We start from the raw sequence: 22,653 nt of genomic DNA, 5'->3' as shown, positions 1-22,653 counted from the left end.
CAGTTCATCTTTCAGTACAACCCGTTGTAGTCTCCCGTTTAACCAGTTCCTTATCCACCTTTCAATTTTCATATTGATCCCCATCTTTTCCAATTTAGCTAATAATTCCCCATGTGGAACCATATCAAATGCCTTACTGAAATGGAGGTAAATTAGATCCACCGCGTTTCCTTTGTCTAAAAAAATCTATTACCTTCTCAAAGAAGGAGATCAGGTTAGTTTGGCATGATCTATCTTTTGTAAAACTATGTTGTATTTTGTCCCAATTACCATTAACTTCAATGTCCTTAACTACTTTCCTTCAAAAAATTTTCCAAGACCTTGCATACTACAGATGTCAAACTAACAGGGCTATAGTTACTCGGATCGCTTTTTTTCCTTTCTTAAAAATAGGAACTATGTTAGCAATTCTTCAGTCGTACAGTACAATCCCTGAGTTTACTGATTCATTCAAAATTCTTGCTAATGGGCTTGCAGCAATTTCATGTGCCAGTTCCTTTAATATTCTTGGATGAAGATTATCTGGGCCCCCCGATTTAGTCCCATTAAGCTGTTCGAGTTTGGTTTCTACCTCAGATGTGGTAATATCTACCTCCATATCCTCATTCCCATTTGTCATCCTACCATTATCCCTAAGCTCCTCATTAAAGACTGAGGCAAAGTATTTGTTTAGATATTGGGCCATGCCGAGGTTATCTTTAACCTCCACTCCATCCTTAGTGTTTAGCAGTCCCACTTCTTTCTTTGTTTTCTTCTTATTTATATGGCTATAGAACCTTTTACTATTGATTTTAATTCCCTTTGCAAGGTCCCCCTCTACATGGCTTTTGGCCTTTCTCACTTTATCCCTACATGTTCTGACCTCAATAAGGTAGCTTTCCTTGCTAATCCATCCCATCTTCCACTCCTTATAGGCTCTCTGCTTTTTCTTAGTCACCTCTCTGAGATGCTTGCTCATCCAGCTTGGTCTACAACTCCTGCCTATGAATTTTTTCCCCTTTCTTGGGATGCAGGCTTTTGATAGTTTCTGCAACTTTGACTTGAAGTAATTCCAGGCCTCCTCCGCCTTTAGATCCCCAAGTTCTTCAGTCCAATCCACTTCCCTAACTAATTTCCTTAATTCTTTAAAGTTAGCCCTTTTGAAATCAAAAACCCTAGTCCCAGATCTATTTTTGTTTATCCTTCCATCTAGTTTGAACTGAATTAGCTCGTGATCATTTGAACCAAGGTTGTCCCCTACAACCATTTCTTCTATGAGGTCCTCACTACTCACCAAAACCAAATCTAAAATGGCATTCCCTCTTGTTGGTTCTTCAACTACTTGGTGAAGGAATCCATCAGCTACCGCATCCAGGAAAATCTGAGCCCTATTATTATTACTAGCACTTGTTCTCCAGTCTATATCTGGGAAGTTAAAGTCTTCCATGATCACACAATTCCCATTAGTGTTTACTTCATTAAAAAGATTAAAGAGGTCTCTATCCATATCCAGATCGGATCCCGGTGGTCTGTAGCACACCCCAAGCACTATCTCAGGGGAGGCTCTAGTAGCTTTCTTTCCCAATGTGATTTTTGCCCAGACAGACTCTGTCTTATCCATTCCATCACTTCTTATTTCTTTACAGTCTATCTCCTCATTGATATACAATGCTACTCCACCACCTTTGCCTTTATTTCCATCTTTCCTAAACAGCACATTCCCTTCAATACCTGTATTCCAGTCATGACTACTATTCCACCATGTTTCAGTTATCCCTATAATATCTGGTTTCACTTCCTGCACCAGTAGCTCTAGTTCCTCCATTTTGTTACCTAGGCTCCTTGCATTAGTGTACAAACATATTAATTTTTTCTGTTTGGCTTCACTAACATTCTTTACCCAATTAGGCAGACATTCTACCGCCTGTGTCACCTATTAGACTGGTATCTACACTATCCTTCCTCCTTATGTCCATTCTCATACCCACAGCTGCATCCTTTCTTACTTCGTTTTCTTCCCTCTCAATGTTAAATTCCGGCGTGGAGATTACCTGGACATCTCCCAACCATCTCCCCCAAATTCCTAGTTTAAAGCTCTTTTAATCAGTTGTGCAAGCCTCCATCCTAGAAGTCTATTTCCCTCCTTATTCAGGTGAAGTCCATCCCGAGAGAACAGTCCTCTGTCCATGAATGCTTCCCAGTGGCTATACATCCCAAAGCCCTCCTTCTAGCACCACTGCCTGAGCCATCTGTTGATCGCCATAATCTTGTCACACCTTTGTTGTCCTTCTCTAGGAACAGGCAGAATCCCACTGAAGATCACCTGAGCCTTGATTTCCTTCCCCAGCATGGCATAGTCTCCCTTAATACGTTCCAGCGAGAATCTAGCCGTATCGTTCATGAAGGACAATCAGCAGATTCTTTCCCACTTCCGTTGGGATCCTTTTCAGCCTCAGGTCCACATCCCGTATCTTAGCGCCTGCCAGACAGCACACCCTTCTGTTCTCTGGATCAACTCTAGTTACAGGCCTTTCTATTCTTCTCAGTAAGGAGTCCCCAATCACGTAGACCTGCCTTTTCCTGGTGATGGTGCGATTCTCTGGTCTATCCCCTGTTCTCTCTGGCTGCAAGTCCTATCAATTTCTATTGTCCCTTGCAATCCTCCACAACCCATCCTGTATCCTCCTGGGGCTCATATTTGGTGTTATCTCCATTGACTCTTCCCCTCTTCCTACAGGACAGGCCTGCACAACATACGGCCCACGTGGGCTCACTGTGCGGCCCGTGGGGGGGGGGGGGGGGGAATAGGCAAGCAGCGGGTGAGGGAGAGGTGCTGAGGAAGCGAGCGGGAGGGCAGTGGCGGGGGGCAGGTGAGCCGGCGGCTGGCCCCAGCTCACCTCTGCTCCGCCTCTTGCCCTGAACGCTCTCCCCGGCTTCCCGCAAATCAGCTGTTCGTGCGGGAAGCCTGGGAGGGCAGAGAAGCGGTGCGGCAGCTTCGCGCTCAGGCCGAGGGAGGCGGAGACAGAGCAGAGATGAGCTGCTGGGTCGGGGCGGTCAGAGGGTGAGGAACGGGGGGTTGAATGGAGGCAAGAGTCCCGGGGGGGGCCATCAGGAAGGAGGGGGGAGGTTGGATGGGGTGGCGGGGGGCAGTCAGGGGTTCCAGGGGCGGTCAGGGGACAGGGAGAAGGGGTGGTTGGATGGGGCAGGGGTCCCGGGGGGCCATCAGGAATGAGAGGAGGGGTTGGATGGGGTGGCGGGGGGCAGTCAGGGGACAGGGAAGGGGGGGTGGATGGGGCAGGAGTCCCTGGGAGCGGGCCACAACCCCCTTGTGGGGTGAGGAGGGAACCGGTTAAGATTTTGGCAGCTCATCACTGGCCAGGGGGGTGGGGGGCTGAGGAGGTGAGCGGGCGGACAGTGGCGGGGGGGCAGGTGAGCCGGCGGAGGAGGCAAGCGGGCAGGCAGTGGGGGGGGGCAGGTGAGCCGTGGGGGGCTGAGGAGGCAAGTGGGCGGGCAGTGGCAGGGGGGCGGGTGAGCCAGCGGCCGGGGTGGGGGGGCTGAGGAGGCAAGCAAGGGGGCAGGTGAGCCAGCGGTGGGGGAGGGGGACTGAGGAGGCGAGCGGGGGTTTGGGGGCTGAGGAGACGAGCTACGAGTCGGTAGCTGACCTGTTCTACTGATCTGGTCTGGCTCCTATCCCCTCTCCAAGGGTTGCAGCTGTCTGGAGATGCTGCCTTTCATGCCTTCCTCAGTCACACCTCATTCATTCAACAGGGCAATTGATTACAAAGTGGGGGGAAGATCTTATTCTACTTCTAGCAAAAAGACATTTTTCTTTTACCTTAATTATACTACCTTAGGGGCCCACTATAACACATTACCAAGGTTCAATACCGCTGTTTTTGCAAGGCGGGCGGTGCTGGGGGGGAGTTGTGTTTCAGGGGGGCTGGGTGGCGCGCTGGGGGGATTGTGTTTTGGGGGGGCGGGTGGTGCTGGGGGGGGTTCGGCCCTCAGCTGTTTTCTTTGGAGTAATATGGCCCTCGCCGCTTTAAAAGTTGTGCAGGCCTGCTATAGAAGTAGCTGCTCTTCTCTTCTTCCTTGCCCTCTCACCTTCAGCGACCACCTGCTGTGCCCCTTCTTCATTTTCCAACTCCGCAAACCTGTTCCTGAGCTCTATTTCTCCTTCACTAGCCTGTCTTTTCCTCTGCCTGATTCTCTTAGTCACATGCTCCCACTGTCCACTTTCCTCACCCAGCAGTCCCCCCTCAGAGTTCTTTGGTCCTGCTTCCATCTGCAAGTCTGAGCTTTTCCCTTCAGCCTCCTCATGTCTTTGCTCCATCATCTGCTCGAACCCCTTCTAAACTCAACCAGAGTTTCCACCTGCATCTCCAATCCTCGGATCTTTTCTTCCATCAGCTCGATCTTCATGCAGACGAAACTCTTTTCAGGTCCCCCCTCTAGGATCATGTACGTGCCGCAGCTTCCACATCCAGTCATCCTCATTGTGTCTTCCACTGCTGCCTCTGTATCGGTCGTAGCCTTCCCACCTAAAACCTGTTAGTCCGGGAAACACAAACCAAACCAAACCAAACCCCCACCACCCACAGCAAAACAAACCCCCAACGGGTACCAGAACACTGGCAGAACACCACCCCCTCCCTTCACTAGCCTGTCTATTCCTCTGCCTAGCTCTCTTAGGCTCCCCCGCAAACTCCCCTGTTTACATCTGTTTGCTGGCTCCTGTACCGCTGCAGCTGTCTACGCTACTGCATGACTGGCTGGCTACCTTTATAGGACCCCTAAGCAGAGAAGCCCCGCCCCCAGTCAGGGCTCAGCTTCTCTCCCAGCACACTGCCCCTACCAGCCTCCACACATATAACTACAAAATACAATACACAAAATACAAAAACCTCCTCCAACAGAACTCCCACTGAAACTCCCCTGTTTACAGACTCTATGAGAAAAACAGATTTCTAATTTCTCCAGTAACTTAGAGGAGCTGCAGTGTTTGCAGCCTGTAAACAGTTCGTTTGAATCCTTCTTTTGATGTAGCTATGTAGAACCCCTTGCATGTCAGGACAGAGACGAAACCAGAAACAGCTGGACCGCAAATGTTTTCACTATCACCATCAAAATTAAAAGGGCGTTGTCTCACCTAGAACTAAACAGGCAAACACCCTCTTGTTGAGTTTGGTTTTAAAATGGGGCTGTGGTCAAAAAAGTCACGCTGTGACTATTGTCTTGTCAGCTATGTTTAGATTACTGACAAACGGCAAGAGCCCTGCAGAGCCAGCATGAGTTCAGCAGATCATAGTTTGATTCAATTCCACCTCATGTATCACCCTGATTAACAACATTGGCACCAGTTTTAGATTCCAAAAAAACCTTTCATTTCTTGAGGTTATGAGAACCCATTTTGATTTGATTAGGTTAATGATGGAAAGATTTTTGGTTTGAGGTTATGCTGAGATCAAAATTGAGAGCAAAGGAGCATGAAACAGTCTCTTGACTGACCAGAGCACTGCTGCTAATTGCTTTTTACAGCTATGAATACTTATTTGTATTGGAAATTTGACACACAAACCATAGCTAGGCACATGTGTCATGATCAAAGCAGTCATGCAAAATTGCAATATGTAATTCTAATACATGTGCAAAGCTCTCTTCTGGTAGGGTGACCAGATGTCCCGTTTTTATAGGGACAGTCCCGTTTTTTGGGACTTTTTCTTATATAGGCACCTGTTACTCCCCACCCCCTGTCCTGTTTTTTCACAATTGCTATCTGGGGGACCTACAATGAATAGCAGTTAAAAGTAATGACTCAGGAGTGGTTTAAAAGCAAACTCCCAAGTATATTCAGGATATGAATAGTTTGAAGGACGTATCCCAACTCTCTAGTTGGGCTGGCTTTGAACACTTTGGTATAGAAAGCAAATTATTTTTACCTGAACATTTATTTTTCTTATAAATGTGGTGATTCTCATGAGTGAATGAGGAGCTCTCACATTTTGACTTGGAGAGGCCATTCCATGACTGTGCAGAATACCCCTTTTTCCAGTCCTCAAGCTTGACACAGAAGCGGTACATCATGCCTTATCTCCAGTAAATTCTAACATGGATGTGCAGGGCTAACACACAGCAGTTTATCATAATTGGCAACCATAGACAACCAAGATGCTGTGATGTCACAGGGTTTGGATGCACAGTACCTTCTAAAGAGGAAAATCAAGTAAGGATAGGGAAAATGTAGTTTGATTGGTGCAATGGTAGCATTTCTGCTGCTGCTTGGGGCTCCAGGTTTCTGAGGCTATGGAGGGCGGACAGCTTGAAGAGTTGATGTCCTGGCTCCACCACTTCATCCACCCCAGTGGTTTGGTAGCTGGTATCTATCCCCAGCTTTGTGATTTGGTAGCTCTGCTTCACCCTTCCAGGAGCCCTGGCAACTTTTAAATCAGGATAGGTTGCTTGTCTAAAATAAATGCTCTAGTTCAAACAGAAAGTAAGGGAAGTCCTGGGGCCTGTGCTGAGCAGGAGATCCGAGTAGATGATCACGATGGTCCCTTCTGGCCTTAGAATCTATGAAACAAGTATAGTGGATTTATTAGAACCTAGACAAATGGCATGGGGTAGATCATTTCAAGCTGTACAGTACTTCAGAGGCTGAAACCCTGAGGGGACTTATTTTTATAATCACATGACCTCTGGGAACCAATGATGTAGCAGACTTTGTTCGGTCTATTCACTTTTTTTTTTATTTGCCTAAACTTTGTTTTAAGGGTATTGTCTGAATTCAGCAAAGTACAGCAAGTCTCTGAACCTACAGAAGAACCGCACCGTCCTAATCTATTGGCGCCTGCCCCATTGCAGCCCACACTTCCTCCTGCTGTCTCCAGAGCCTCTCACCTGCATTTAAATGCAACAGCGGAGAGCACTCTTTGTTCTGCACCGCTTCCTGACACACACAACCCACAGTCCATCTGTGTGGACGATCTAGCTAAAGCCAGCAAGATATCAGATCCTCCTTCACATGTTACAGGAATCCAGTTGTTGTCTCAGCCAATCATAACACACAGTGGTGCAGCAGACAAAGATTCATCCCAACAGCTTTACATTATTAACCCAGAAGATAAAGATGGAACCAGTAAGATAAACGGTCATAAGGAAAGCCAAGAGGATCTCAGCCCAGTGACAGAATTCTTTCTTTCACCAGCAACAGCTTGTCCAGTAGGTGTTACAATTATTTTTCCATGTTCTTCGCAGCTAATCAAGTGGGGGAAGTGGTTAGGAAGCGTAAAAAGAATGTTATGTAGAAGGCAATGAGGACGTCCAGGTTGCTGTTCATTTTAAGTTAAGCCCCATATACAGTGGGTTTTGGTCTCCTTGTCACTCTGATACTAATCAAGAATACTGCTACATGTGGTACATATGCACAGGTTCACTACAGAGTTGAAATGAAAAATGTTCCTTGCTCCATACGTACTTTGCTGTAGCTGAAAGTCACACTGCTGCACTAGGCTTTGGAGAAATCAATACTAATTAGATCACCTGGCAAATGCATCACCAAAAGCTGTCAGAGCTAGGCAGTCAGGTAAGAGCCCAGCACGCATAACACTTACATGAAAGGGTGGCTGGATTTTTCAAAGGGCTCCTCACACAGTAGCTTCCATTGTTCTTGGTGGAGGGAGAAGTTCTCAATGGAAGCTGCTGAGCCCTGCTGAAAATCTGGCCCTAGATCCTTTGCAGTTTGAAAGAACAGTCTGAGAATTGGCATTCCACAATGGTAAGTGACAAGAGAGTTTCTCTTGATTTGTGGTCCTAAGGGAGATAGCCAAGCAAGGACTGGCCACAGAAATAAATCCCCACTTTCCAATGGAAAAGATCTGCTAGGTGTTGCTACATGCAATGTCAAACATCTGGTCACAGAGGCCAGTGCAGGCTCGTTCTCTCCAATGCTCAGTCTAGTTTAAATGTCTCGAGTGAAGGGGTCCCACTACTTTTGTTGGCTGACTGGAATAATCAGCTAGATTTCACTGCTTGGAAATGTTTCCTGATATTCAGGCCAAATTGTGCTTTGCTTAATTCCATCTCGTGACTCATCATTATATCCTAATTCTATTACCATATATCCTTAAACCATCCTAAACAATTTCTCTTGTTGATATCTACTCCTTTAAAATGCTCAGTGACCATATTATCTATTCTGCCACTTGGCTGTAGTTTGGTTGATCTATTCATAACCTCTGGATATCAACAGGAAATTCCATCGTGCTTAAATACCTGTTATTGTCCTGCATGAGTCATTCCTGATTCTAGAGTAAACATAATCTTCCTGTTCATTGTGTATATTGGGGCTGGCTGCCTTGTGTTTGGGGACTGTCCCTTTACCAAACAGAAGGGACAGTGTTTTTTCCCAAAAAAATAAGTGAATAAGATTTAGCTCACGGTCAAATCATAAGAATGCTTGAAAATTAGATGGAACAAATTAGCAGTGATCATTTTATTAGAGCAGCTGTTAAAGTGTGACTAAGGAATTGGTGGAAGATATCACCCTGTTGAACAGCTCAGAGATAATCAGTGTTTCTTATCATGAATTGAAGAGTCTGTGTATGAAATGGAGAAGTACCTAATCTAAGGGAATAGGCTTAAACTAGTCTGGAGCAGGTGTCTGGGGTTATTGTTCTAGGGTGCCTATACCTGCTTGCAGAACTCCAAGAGCGGTAGGCGCCACTCCACAATACTGATAGACGCTTGCTTCAGGATGGGTTCAAAGTTAATGAGAAAACAACATATATATCTTTTTCCCAAAAAAATATAGTTTTCTTAGTTCATATAAAGATTCAGAAGACCAGACATCAGACTAGCAGTGCATGCTCTTTCGTTCCCTTTTTGGCTGAGTCCTTTTCCTTCTCATGCACTTTTAACAATAGCAAAAGTCCTCTTTGCCAGATGCATTAAAATAGGAGGTGCTGGAACAAATTGGTCAATTAAAGAACAACACATTACTAAGACCAGATAGTAGAGCCCTGAGTTCTGAAGGAACTTGAAAGCAGAGCTGTTGACCAAAATGTGCATCTCAAATTTACCTATGATACTGGAAGGTAGCAAATGTGCTACCTGCCTCTTTAAAAAAACATGCAAACGGTGATCCTGGGCATTACAGTGATTAAAAATAGAATTTTCAAATGCCTAGATTGACATGATAGGACAGGGACAAACAAACATGGCTTCTGTTACTGGAAATTGTCCTTCTCTAATCCACTACAGTTTGAGGGCATCCACAAAATAGAAGATAAAGGAGAACTGGACAAATTCAGACTGGAAATAAGATGTAAATGTTAAACGGGGTGGGTTAATCATTGGAAGAATTTACCAAAGGTTATGGTGAATTCTCCCTCACTGGGAATTTTTACATCAAGATTGCATGTAGGAATTATTTTTTCACACAACGCACAGTCAGCCTGTGGAACTCCTTGCCAGAGGATATTGTGAAGGCCAAGACTATAACAGGGTTCAAAAAAGAACTAGATAAGTTTATGGAGGATAGGTCCATCAATGGCTATTAGCCAGAATGGGCAGAGATGGTGTCCCTAGCCTCTCTTTGCCAAGAGCTGGGCATGGGCGACTTGATGATTACCTGTTCTGTTCATTCCCTCTGGGGCACCTGGCATTGGCCACTGTCGGAAGACAGGACACTGGGCTAGATGGACTATTTGTCTGACTCAGTGTGGCCATTCTTCTGTTCTTATTATGTTCTTATTTATTTTTTTTTAAAGATTTGGTCTAGTTTAAACAGGAATTATGTTGGGGAATTCTACAGCCTGTGTTTATACAGGAGGTCAGATTAGAGGATCAAGTGGTCCCTTTTGGCCTTGGAATCTAGGGATCTATGTAATTTTTTTGGACTTCAAAAAGCCACTTGGGCTGCATGGGTTTAACTGAGGGCAGTATTTGATCTTGCAGTTGTAGTTAGAAGACACAGTCAACTAGAAGTGTTTATATGATTTAGATAAAGTCCAAGAGCAGAAAAGTAGCTCAACTGAGGAGCAAGTATGTAGAAGCAACTCAGCTTGGATGCAAACTTAATGCAAGCACCTGTTCTAAGAGCTCTGCAGCGCAGCACTAAAGGAGTGGGGTGGGGGGAAAAGGTTGCCTAGTGTTGCTCATTTAGAAGCAGCAATAGCCAGATGTAGATGGCGTCTCATTCAGTGCTTTGTGATGGTGGAAATGGCAGCTACAAAATTAGGTCTCTTTGATCATGGTGGGATAAATGGTGGATCCCTTGGGGTGTTTAGGAGGATGCTGAAAACTTCCCACCCTGACCTCCCGGTGAAAAATCTTGTTCAGTTAACTGCAGTGACCAAGGAGAGAGAACTTGTCTTGGCTATGCACTGGGGTGCTGACTGACTAACTGACCAGTAATTAGATACAGAGAGCTGCTAGTGCAGCTTACAAACATTTGTAACTCATTAAAAGGTAAATATTCTTGAGTTTGTAGGCAGTTAAACCCTGACCCTTTATGTATTTATGTACCTGCTTCGTTTTATACATGTGAGCGGTCCCACTGCAGTTAGTGGTTCCACTCATGTGTCAATTTAAGCGTGGATATGTTTACAGGATTCTGGCCAAAGTTCAGTAATATTTCAGTTCTTTTTTTTAAATAGAAAAGAAGGAGCTGGATATCAGAAGACGATTTCTACAGGCCTTCTCCAGAAGGGAGCAGTAAAGGCCTAACTGATTCTTATGGGTCCTCTCTTGAGGGGGCCAGAGAAGGCCGGTCCACAGAACTGATCAGTGCACTCGATTTGGAGGGACCCTTCTTATCCTCTTCAAAGACTGGGAAGCCCAAGCCATCCCCTGACCAGGAACAAAAGGGCTTCCATGTTGTTCATCGCAGGCAGATCGGTATGTGCATTCCAACCAAGAATGGACCAGCTGGGAAATGGGATGAAAAGTCATCTCATTGAAGAGTCCATGCCCTTTTTTAGCCTTCCTTTCTGCTGTGGGTGCCTATATACTGGGGAGAGCTGGAAATCAGCTTGTTCTTTCTGGAAACTACCTGGCAAATCCTCATTGTGAAATAAGTGGTTTACACCACATTATTCTGATCAGACCAGTTCTGAGCAGGTTTAGATGACACTGTTAATAACAACAGGGCCAATAGTGTCAGCTATGTTTGGGCTCCCAGTGTTGCTGAGCTCACATTAACAGTGACTGGAAATATTTAGAAAATTTCTCTAGTGTAGACAAGCCCTAAGGATGCCTTTCTCCCCCGTGGCTCAGATGTGTAATCACTGATACCAATGCAAAGTGCAGGCAGAGTTACAATTCTCACTGAGGAGTTTTTACACACTCGTTTTACACTGGTATCAATGCAAGGTGCATCGCAGTAGAGAGTAATGGAAAATCAGGCCAGTCTCTAACAGATTCAGCTGTGTCTATTGAATATTTTTAATGCTGTTTATTTGCATGCTAGTGTGAATTGTTTATTGGCTTTTCTCTGCTTTGTCGATCATATTCTTCCCGGTTTCATGGAAATGCCTTGTCTTCCCAAAGGTCTTTCCAATCCGTTCCGAGGCCTCCTGAAGCTGGGCAGTCTGGAGAGGAGGGGAGCAATGGGCCTCTGGAAAGAGTTCTTCTGTGAGTTATCCCCACTGGAGTTCCGCCTCTTCCTGGACCACGAAGAGCGGATTTACAGTGAGAATTACTCTCTGCTGCGATGCGAGTCGCTGGGGCTGGTTCACAGTGATGGCCGGTTTGAGCTGGTGTTCTCTGGTAAGAAACTGTCCTTACGAGCTCCTTCCCGAGATGAAGCTGAGGACTGGCTAGACAGGATACATGAGGCTCTACACAAGTGTCGGCCTCAGCAAGAGGAGGAATGGGAGACGCTTGACTGTCCAGAAGACGACCTTGAAGGACACACAGTTGGAGTGTTGCTCAGTGACTCAGCTGCTTTGCTCCAGTACAACAACACAGCTGGAAATGCCTATGATTGGACGTCTTCTCTTGCACCAGAATTAGATGCCATTAAAGAATCAGTTCTTTATATGGATGTAGATAAAGCTTGGGCTCCTTTTATTTTTTCCTTGTCGTTAGAAGCTTTAAAATGCTTTAAAGTAAAAAACCATGAAAAAATATTAAGCAACAGCTATGGAATAGAGACAATCCAAGACATTCTTCCTGACACAAGTCTTGGTGGGCCTGCGTTTTTCAAGGTGATAACCTCTAAAGCCATTTTGAAGCTGCAAGCTGAGAGTGCTGATGCTGCCGCAGCATGGAGGGGGCTTGTTCGTAGAGTATTAACCTCATATCTCGAAACTGCAGAGGAAGCGCTGACACTTGGTGGCAATTTGGATGGGAATTCTCAGGCAATCTTGAAAAACACTGTAAAGGAAAATGGCTTTTTCTTACAATATCTGGTGGCCATCCCCATGGAGAAAGGACTGGACTCCCAGAGCTTCATATGTGCAGGTAGGTACATGTTGGCTTTGATTTGCTCACTTACTTCAGCCTCTGCTAGAGAGGCCAGGACTGGGTTAATGGGGCATCACAGCTGAAAGTCATGGCTATGACCTGTGGGATAAACATGGGCAAATCATGAGGAATAAGTGCATGTTCTAAAGGATCAATATTCCAGTGACAAGTAATTTAACTTTAACAGCTTTATAGTACAAGTGTGACAACCTTCTTATGTAAAACATTCATTTAACCACAAACACATACCTCCTAATATATGAGGTCATTTTGATTTAATAGGATAACAATCATTGATTTCTACATAAAGCTTAATTTGCCTTTTCTTTAATATGGTAAGTTGATTAAACTTGAAAAATCCCCTTCAGACTTCTCTGTCACTCCTATAAAGTTTCCTGTGTTTTTCAGCACTTTCTTTTAACTCCCATTTTATCTTTCCCACTCAGTCTCTAACTATCTCGGGTGTGTCTATTCATTTCTGAAACTTCAGTTCCTTCTGTCCTAATAACGGATATTCTGCTCTTGATAGATGGAAGCCGCAGACTGAGTGTTTTGCAGTGCCAGCCCAACTTCCTGTCTCTGCCAGGTGGAACAGTCTCCGTCTGAGCTTTGCTTTCCTCTGTCTTCAGTCATTTTATAACCCTTTAAACTGGCCTGATTGGGAATCTAGATTTTCCATCCAGACTTCTCTTTGCTGTCCGCCACTTGCGCTCTCTCAGGAGCAGCTTGTAGCCCATTTGTACTACCACAGGGAGAGAAGGAAGAGAAGGATAGGAGTTTAGAGAGAGACCCTGGCTCCAAGCCGTCTGTAGCTTTAGACTCTGCAATGCACTCTTCTCTCCACCTGCTGAGAGCTGTACCCAGCAGCCTGCTCCGTCAGGTTCTGCTCCCATGTTCACTGACTCCAGCAAGGGTGACTTGTTCCCCATTTGCCACACAAAGCCACTTACGTGGGATGTGACTAGCAAGAAGAAATCATTACCCAAGGTGTCACCAAAATGAACCCACAGGGGAAAGCTAGATCCAAGAATCCAGTTTATTTGGTTTCCAACAGCTCTTTCTAAGTGTTTCTACATCCCTAGCTGAGCCTGGACTTTTTTTTTATCTAGCCACAGAGGAGACTGTGTGTCAGCTTTACTAGCTGGTCACATCTATAGAAATAAGTCACACATTTTTAACAGCTTTCAGAGTGGTAGCTGTGTTAGTCTGTATCAGCAAAAAGAACGAGGAGTCCTTGTGGCACCTTCGAGACTAACAAATTTATTTGAGCATAAGCTTTCATGGGCTAAAACCCACTTCATCGGATGCATTCAGTGGAAAATACAGGAGGAAGATATATATATACACAGAGAACATGAAACAATGGGTGTTGCCATACCAATTGTAACGAGAGTAATCAATTGAGGTGGGCTATTATCAGCAGGAGAACAAAAAACTTTTGTAGTGATAATGAGGATGGCCTGTTGAAAATGAGCCATCCTGATTACCATTAAATGGGTTATAGCCCACGAAAGCTTATGCCCAAATACATTTGTTAGTCTCTAAGGTGCCACAAGTACTCCTCATTCTTTTTACATTTTTAACAGTGAGAGTAATTACCCATGGGAACAACTTATCAAAGGTCATGGTGGATTCTCCGTCGCAGAGGTTGCATCAGCAAGGAAAGATTCTGGTCCCTGTTGCTGCGTTGGCTCTGCAGGGCTAAGAGGAGTAAGACATAGTCAGATCATATTTGGATACAGACAAGGAACAGATCTGCTGAGTTAGAAGCAGTTATTGTTTACATAGTCACTTTTCAGAGTAGAACCACAGTTCAGGGTGGCACTAAAAGACCAAGTGTTACCAAATACAAATGTTGCCACCTTTAGTTTAATTCTGTTTGACTCTCACCTGATCTAATTCATTCTCCATCAGAACGTTCAAGGCCAGCGACAGGCAGTTACTTGGTTGGATACAAATTGAATGGATTCAGTTTAATATCTCAGCCTCCATTGATTCTAGTGAAGACAATGCCAGGGCACTCCTGGTAGATTGCTTCTTAGGCCTGTGTCAGGAAGGTGCAGGAGGGAGAAGAGGTGACACTGGAGACACCTGACTGCTGGACCGCTCTCTCCCACACCATCCCCCGCTTGCTGAGGAGCTGGCTGCAAAGGCAAACAGTAAGAATTAGGGGCCCACACCTCAATAGACAGGTCCTTGGGAGCCATGACCTGTCTGCTTTCCCCCAGGGCTTCCCAGAGAACAGCTTTCTCGCTAAGCAGATTTTTCTTTGTCCCTAGCTGGCCATGCCAGACTAAGGCTATGTGTACACTGCACTTTCATCAGTAAAACTTTTGTTTTGTGTTTGTGAAAAAACACACCCCTGACCGACAAAAGTTTTACTGACAAAAAGTGCCGTGGATAGCGCTTTGTTGGCAGGAGATGTTCTCCCGCTGACAAAGCTACTGCCCCTCGTTGGGGGTGGTCAGGGGCGGCTCTAGGCACCAGCAAAGCAAGCACGTGCTTGGGGCAGCCCATTTGCAGGGGCGGCAGTCTCCAGCATGGGAGCTGAGAACCAACAGGGGGCCCTAGGAGCTGTAGTTCCTTGGTTAGCTCCCTGCCTATAGAGCCAGCCCTGGAGCAGGGAAAGAACTACATTTCCCAGCATTCCCTTGGCCACTACCAACAGGAAAGGGGGAGGGACGGAGGTAGCTGAGACCTCATGCTGCAGCCTGCTGTGAATGGAGAGCTGCACTGTGAGTAGGGAGACCATATTTTAACATTCAAAAAATAGGACACTCCACAGGGAGGGAGGGTAGCCCCACCCTGCCACCATCCACTCCCTCCGACTGCCCCCCACAGAAACCCCAACCCATCCAACCCCCCCCTCTCCCTGTCCCCTAATCACCCCCTCCCGGGACCCCTGCCCCTAACTGCCCCCCGGAGGGAGTAGATAGGACCTCTCCCCCTATCTAAGCGCCGCTGCTCCTTGTCCCCTGATTGCCCCCTCCTGGGACCCTTGCCCCTAACTGCCCCTTGGGACCCCATCTAAGCCTCCCTTCTCCTTGTCCCCAACTGAGACCCTCCCCAACTTCCGCCCTAGGACCCCACCCCCTACCTGTCCCCTGACAAACCCCCGGGACTCCCATGCCTATCCAACTGCTGCCTGTCCCCTGACTGCCCCCCCAACCCACTGACCCATCTAACCCCCCCTTCTCCCTGCCCCTGATTGCCCCCCCGAACTTCCGCCCCATCCAGCCCCCCAGCCCCCTTACCGTGCCACTCAGACCAGCGTGTCTGGCTCCGTGCAATGCCAGACACACTGCTGCATACATGCTGCCGTGCTCCCCCACAGTGCCACAACCCCCCCGCCAGCACCTGCCTTCCAGATTTGAACACCTCAAAATTCAGGAGTGCTCAAGCTCAGTTTGGACAGCTGTTACTTCATTTCTCCCAAATCAAATATACTGATCCACTGTAACTTGCTCTAGAAAAGGTAGGATAAAATTGAGCAAGAAATGCTTCCCAGTGGTTATTAGGACTGGAATTGCTATTTTCAACAGCCATTGCCTTTTGTTTGTTTGTTTGTTTAAAAGGAAGACAGTGATATTGCATTGGCAAATTCCCCATAGAAAGAAAGAGTGGAACAAAAGAATAATAAAGGCACCTCAACTTTTCCTCATTTATGTAGGACAGTCTTATAATATGTATCCAGATATCCTCCAATCACACAAGCTGAAAATTGTTCCACTTTACTGCAGTTCTGTAACCATATGGGAACCAATCCTGTCTGTGTTCTGTGCACATCTAAAATTCCTGCTGAATGACCTGCCATGGGAGCGAGTTACCAGTGACCCAGGGCTGCAGCGGAAGGAGGGTGCGGTGGGGGGAGAGGGGGAGAGAGCCCAGGGCTGGGACGGCAGGAGGTGTGTGTGTGGGGGCAATGGTGGGGAGGAATGAGGAAGCCCAGAGCTGGGGCGGGAGGGGGTGTGGGTGGGGGGGAGAGCCCAGGACTGGGGCAGCAGGGGGGTGCGGCGAGGAGCCCAGGGCTGGGGGGGGCAGCCAAAAATTTTTTTGCTTGGGACAGCAAAAAACCTAGAGCTGGCCCTGGGGGTGGTGTCATTTTGTCAGCAGGAGAGCTCTCTGTAGACATAGCCTGAGACTCTGCCCCTATCTTTCTCTTCCCAGGAAGTAGTCTCACTACAATAGTATGCATGCCTCAGTAGTTGGAGTCAGTCATTTTCCTTATTGTCTTGCTGCTCACTATTTGATTTTATTTATTTTAGTTTTCCACGTTTTTGTTTTTTCTGTAACTGCTTTGGTCAGCTGGAAAACTTTGGGGAAAACATCATAGAACTTTGATTTCCTATCTCCATCATCTGGACAGGATGGACATTACCTACTGTTTGCACTGCCCCACTACAGAGCAGAAAAAAACCTAATCCACTGGGAAGTACACGCTTCTTCCTTTAGCAGATCAATTGTCACTATTTCTGGATGCTCCCTCTTTAAAGCTCCCTCTGATGGATTTTCCTTTGTTCCTTTTTCTGGTTTCATCATCTCATTTTCTCCTGACCTTTCTTTAGCCCTGAAGCACTGTGCTGCCCTGTAATAATTAGAGATGTGCTCTGCAACGTGTGGTTCCATACACTGCCAAAGTTCCCAAGGGCTGTGCTATTTGGACCCATCTTCAGAAGTGAATGAGGGGGCGAGTTTGTTACTCTCTCACTGTTCAATCTCTCTTCTTTTAAGGTTGCTCCAGACAGATCGGACTCAGTTTTGTGAAACCCAAACTTTGTGCATTCTCTGGCCTCTATTACTGTGACTGCTGCCATCAGGACGACGAGTCTGTGATTCCATCGCGCCTTATCCACAACTGGGACTTGACTAAAAGAGTAGTAAGTCTATGGATGGTCCAGGCAGGGGATACCTAATTCTTTAAAGATCCCCCCTACTCAGCAGAAAGGCTGATATAATCCTGGGGTGGTGGTGGTAAAAATGGGGCAGTCGTGAGTAGAAGCAAAAGGTGATTTTACCCTGGTATATGGCATTGGTGAGACCAGTACTCAAATATTGTGTGCAGTTCTGGCATCCACGCTTGAAAAAGGATGTTGAAAAATTGAAGAGGGTGCAGAAAAGAACCGCAAAAATAATTTGAGGGCTGGACAAAATGCCTGACATTACAACACTGGGGGAGGCGCCGTCTGTTTAATTTTCAAAAAGATCAGGAGGTGAATTTATTACATTGAATCATAGTATATCATAGAATATCAGGGTTGGAAGGGACCTCCGGAGGTCATCTAGTCCAACCCCATTAAGTATCTTCACAGGGAGAAAATACCAAGCACTGAAAGGCTCTTCAGTGTAGTAGGGAAAGGCAGAACAAGAACCAATGGCAGGAAATTCAAGCCAGACCAATTCAAATTAGAAATAAGACACATTTTTTAACAGGGAAGGTGATTAACCTTTGGAACAAGCTGCTACAGGAGTGGTGGATTCTCCATCTTTTGGAGTCCTCAGCTCAAGACTGGATGACTTTCTGGAAGGTGTACTTGAGTCATGATGAAATTCTCTGGCCTGTGTTATGTGGAAGGTGCAACGATCTTATGGTCCCTTCTGGCCTTAAAATCTATGAATCAGCACTTTTGATGCCCATTCGGTGACTGTTTCTTCCTCCTCTGTGTTTTCCTTTTAAACTTCCTTTGCAGATAGGCAGTGCTCCAACACCCATTGGAGTAACTGGGAACTCTTTCATCGATTTCATTGTGCTTTGAATTGAGCCCCTATCAATGCTTGTTTTTTCTATATTTTAGGTTTGTCGACAAGCTTTAAAATTTCTGAATCAAATCCGCAATCAACCTTTAATTAATCTGAAATTGGTGAATGAAAGCCTGTATGCTCACGTGGAGAGGATGAGTCGAATCTGTAGAAGCAGAGAACAGCTGAAACTACTTGGCGATTACCTTATAATGTGTCGCAGTGGGGCCCTGAAGGAGCTTAGCAAACGGTGAGGTCCCTCTAAGAATTCCCAGGCATCCTAACCTTACCGCAAGGCAGTGATCAATCCTGAACCCCAAATTGCCTTCCTCCCAACCTTTGCTTGATTCATCTCTCCTCTCTCTCTTCTGTCCTTTCCCCAAACTGAGAGAGGCAGCACCTTCAGTGCAAATCTTCTGGTTGATCTGCAAAGGACATGAGGTGCTAGATAGTCCAAAGCACCAAGTGATCCAGCCCTGGGTCCAAGGAGAGGGTCTGTCTAGTTCTGGAGCTCAGTAACTCTCTGGAGGAGACTGAATTAAATGAACTCATGGGAGCTAGAAACTGCTGGGTTTTAATCCTGACTCTATCACCTGCCTGACTGTGTGATTTGAGCAAGTAACTCATCCTCTCCCTTACTCCCTTATAAAATGGAGATGATATTTACCCACATCATGGGAGTTCGGGAGGATTTGCTAATGCCTTTATAGTCCTTGGAAAGCATGAAGTGCCGGATAAGTGCTAGCCATTGTCCTGCTAGCCACACTCTGCCTTCCAGCCAGGCCCATTTCATCAAAACAGTGGGTCAGAAATCACCTCCCTTCTTGAACTGAATAAGACAGAAAGCTGCGGGTCCATACATACCTTTAACACCTTGGCTTACCCTGTGCTCCTGCCTTCATTAGATAGGGTCCTGTGCATTGTTCTCTGCCAGCTTTTGCTTTTTTAGTACCCACCCTGTGGTTGTCCTGGAGATGGGTCCTGCTGTTGCTGGTGCTACTGGGGCCTGACAGTAGCACCAACTCAGCCCCCATCCAAAGCTCTGGGCACCCTTGAGCATACATTTAAAAAATTCCTGAATCAAATCTGCAATCAACCTTTACTCAGTCTGAAATGAGTGAACAAAAGCCTGTATGCTCACATGGAGAGGATGAGTCGAATCTGTAGAATCAGAGAACAGCTGAAACTACTTGGCAGGAGATGCAAAGTAAAAATGAAACAGAGCAGCACCTTCTCTCCCCTCCCCTCCACACACCCCATCTGTTCCCCAGTCCTGTGACCAATGCAGCTTAGAATCCCTCTGTGCACTTCCCCACTAGACAGCAGGCCCACCCTTGGTGTTTGTCACCTCTGGCAATCTGATCACATCTCATCAGAGTTGGCATTTTCCTTAAAGCCCCGGCTCTTGGAATCCTGTGATTACATGAATATCTCAGCTTTAGTGTTTAAAGTTTCTAGCCCACCTGGCGAAGAAAAAGCTGGAAAACATGACCGTGAAACACTCAAACTAGAAGACAAATTAAAAAGATCCCAAATTATTTTTTTTAAATCTTCTGATTTTTAAACCAAGCTGATGATTTTAAGCAGCCTGAACCATGACTTTTGGATGCTTGTGACTGGCAACACTCCCTCAGCATCCTCAAGCCTTTGCCAGTGCCTGCCCAAAGAGATGGGCTTTCCAGTGATCCCAAAGGACAATAAATGGGAGCCATGCTGACCCACTGGGAGCAGACCACTCCAGAGGAAAGGGACCCTCACTGAGTGCTCTGCCAATAGCCCTCCTCACAGTTCTACCGAGGCCTCTCCTGATCACAGCTATGGCAGGTTGGGAGGGCCCAGGCCGTTGGATTTCAGAGAATGGTCATTTCTCACTGGTTAACTGGGTTTCTCCAACTCCCACTAACCCAGAAATCCCCCTGGTTTGTGCTGGGGTCCTTGGGACTGTTTTCCTCTGACTTCTCCTTTGGAATTTAATGGGAAGTTCTTGTAGCTTTTGTTCTTGTGACTCAGCAAGTTTTGAGCAGAGCTCTCTGAGCCAGCTTGCTCTGTGGTAGAGTGGTGCTGGAAGGGCTTTGTAGTTTTCCCTGTTTCCATCTGCTGTTAGGAGTTGTTCTACATCAGTTCTGGGCCTGCGTGTTAAGAGATGGAGGGAAAGAAATCATAAGAAAATACCATCCTGAATCAAGGCAATCTCCTAGCTTGAGAGGAAACAGCTGGGTAAAATTATATAATAAATATACTCTCTGACCATCTCTCAGACCATTTTGAATGTAGAGATAATGGGAACAAAATCTGTGATCAATAATAGTGAAGTCAGATTTGCAGTATTTTTCTTCAGCGTTTATGTCACCTGTTTCGTGTCCACCTCAAAGTCTGTCACAGCCCTGGTGAAATGTGTCTGACGTTTTTTGTTTTGTGTTTGTTTGAAGACTTGATCATCGGGACTATCTATTGGAATCGCCCCATAAATACAGTGTAACTGATCTGAGACAGGTAAGAGCTTTGACTTCTTTTTTTACTGTGTCACTGATGAAAATGTTTTGGTTTCTTTGCATGGAAAGGAAGCTGAAACTGACACTTTTTGCTACTTATAAAGGATCAAATACCTCACTTGGTACCTTTAATTCCTTTGCTCGGAGTCTCTCTCTCACTGTGTGAATCTGTGCCTGTATATAGGGTACAGGCATATGGTGTTCAGTTCTGGGTATAATATGTAAGGCAACAATTTAGTCGTGCCAATTTTTAGTAAAAGTCATGGACAAGTCACAGGCAATTTTGTACTATATAAATACCCCTGACTAAACCTTAGGTGTTCTGTGGGGTGCCGCTGCTGCTGGGGGGTGGGGCTGCAGCTCGGGGCCCCGCTACTGCTGCTCCGGGGCCGGCCGCCCAAGCAGTGGCCGGTGTGGCTGGCCACCTCAGCTGCTCAGATGGCCCTGGGGTCAGCCACGCTGGCTGCTGCAGAAGTCAGGGAGGTCCTGGAAAGTCACAGAATCGGTGACTTCCATGACAGGCTCAGCCTTATTAATATGCACCTAACCTGAGCTCTAGTTGCATGTAATATTGATCCAGGGTTAACATATAAATTACACAGTCATAGGGCATTCACCCACGGAAGCTTATGCTCCAATACGTCTGTTAGTCTATAAGGTGCCACAGGACTCTCTGTTGCTTTTTACAGATCCAGACTAACACGGCTACCCCTCTGATACAGTCACAGGGTTCACTCAATGCTTGCGATGCCTCCTGCTGGCCATCCTGGGGATTAGCTCCATGCACGCTCCCTCCGCTGGTGTATTCCCCTGTTTTGTCTTGTCTCATCCTGCTACCCAACTCACTGCTGGACCTGCAGCTTCCTCTTCATGGCTTGGCCCTCTAGCCTGGACACAAAAATCCTCCCCTTCCAAGGAATCCAGAGGCCTTCCAGACCCTTCTGTCAGGGTGGCGTCTCCAATGCCTGTGCCACTATCCAGTGGCTGGTAGGGGAACCCAGGCCCGCCCTCTACACGGGTTCCAGCCTAGGGACCCTAGAACAAGGAGCCATGGCCTATATTGCCTTAGTCCTCACTGCCGTTTCCCTGGGCTTTCCCCCCTCTCTAAATTTACCAGGTTCTTGACTCCCTCCACTCAGAGAGTGACTGCAGCCTGCCTTCCTGCAGCCAGCTACATGGCTATATGCTGGCTCTGCCTGTTCTGCACAGCTGAGCCTACTCCTAATTAGTGGCCAACTCCCTGTTCCTCCTCCAGGTGCACCCAGGGGAGTTAATTGGCCTGCCTAGCCACCTTAACTTCTTCCAAGCCATTGTGGGCAGACACCCCACCACATACACCCAACCTCAATCCAAACCCTGCACTTCTCCCACCCCTCCCGTACAAAGAAAGGATGGATAGGCTTCAGAGCGTGCCCAGACGGGCAACAGACACTGGGTCTGTCAGCCCAAAGAGTGAGGAGAAAGTTCCAGAGTTTGGGACCCTCTGTTTGGAATGCCCTGGCTGCAGCCCCGACTTGACCAGATCTGGGGAGTTCATGGGCAAAACGCAAGGAGGGATGGGGTGTCTCTAAGGTGCACAGGACTCAAACCATAACACGTTTCTTCCACCCAACTGCACTCAGTGATGGTAGGTGTCTGGGTGAATATGAGAGGCCCTGCTACAGTCTCTGGGGCTAAGTCACCAGCTGGATTTTCTCATGTCAAAACTGGCCCTTTGCTGTGCCCTGCATCCCAACAGATGCTGGGAGTCAACCTCCGTTATTCCTATGGTCAAATCTTGGGATTGTAGCAAGCACCTAGATGATGATGCGTGCCATGGGACAGACTGCGAGAGAGGGAGTCTGCTTGGTAGCCAGGAACCAAACTAGATAAATCTGTATCGTTCTGCGTCAGCAGCTGGAATCGCATCCAGAGCCAGTACAGCCTTTGGGGTAGTGATGCCTGTGACTCTCACAGCTACATCTTGCACTAAAAGACTAGC

At 46.6% G+C, this 22,653-nt stretch overlaps 1 protein-coding gene across 2 annotated transcripts in view; it reads left to right on the top strand.

Annotated features, from left to right (window-relative positions):
• Positions 1-22,653, top strand: part of PLEKHM1 (pleckstrin homology and RUN domain containing M1) — a 61,707-nt gene that overhangs the window by 33,389 nt on the left and 5,665 nt on the right. For both annotated transcript variants that reach the window (XM_054014602.1, XM_054014604.1), the window contains exons 5-10: positions 6,750-7,197; positions 10,635-10,875; positions 11,527-12,441; positions 17,176-17,321; positions 18,237-18,430; positions 20,610-20,673. In XM_054014602.1, the coding sequence (XP_053870577.1) occupies positions 6,750-7,197; positions 10,635-10,875; positions 11,527-12,441; positions 17,176-17,321; positions 18,237-18,430; positions 20,610-20,673 (2,008 nt within the window). The remainder of the gene's footprint in view (positions 1-6,749; positions 7,198-10,634; positions 10,876-11,526; positions 12,442-17,175; positions 17,322-18,236; positions 18,431-20,609; positions 20,674-22,653) is intronic.

This window comes from Malaclemys terrapin, chromosome 25 (assembly GCF_027887155.1).
Source record: "Malaclemys terrapin pileata isolate rMalTer1 chromosome 25, rMalTer1.hap1, whole genome shotgun sequence".
Classification (NCBI taxonomy): Eukaryota; Metazoa; Chordata; order Testudines; family Emydidae; genus Malaclemys; species Malaclemys terrapin.
Note: the sequence above shows the minus strand (reverse complement) of the source record. Positions and strands in the feature narration are given on the sequence as shown.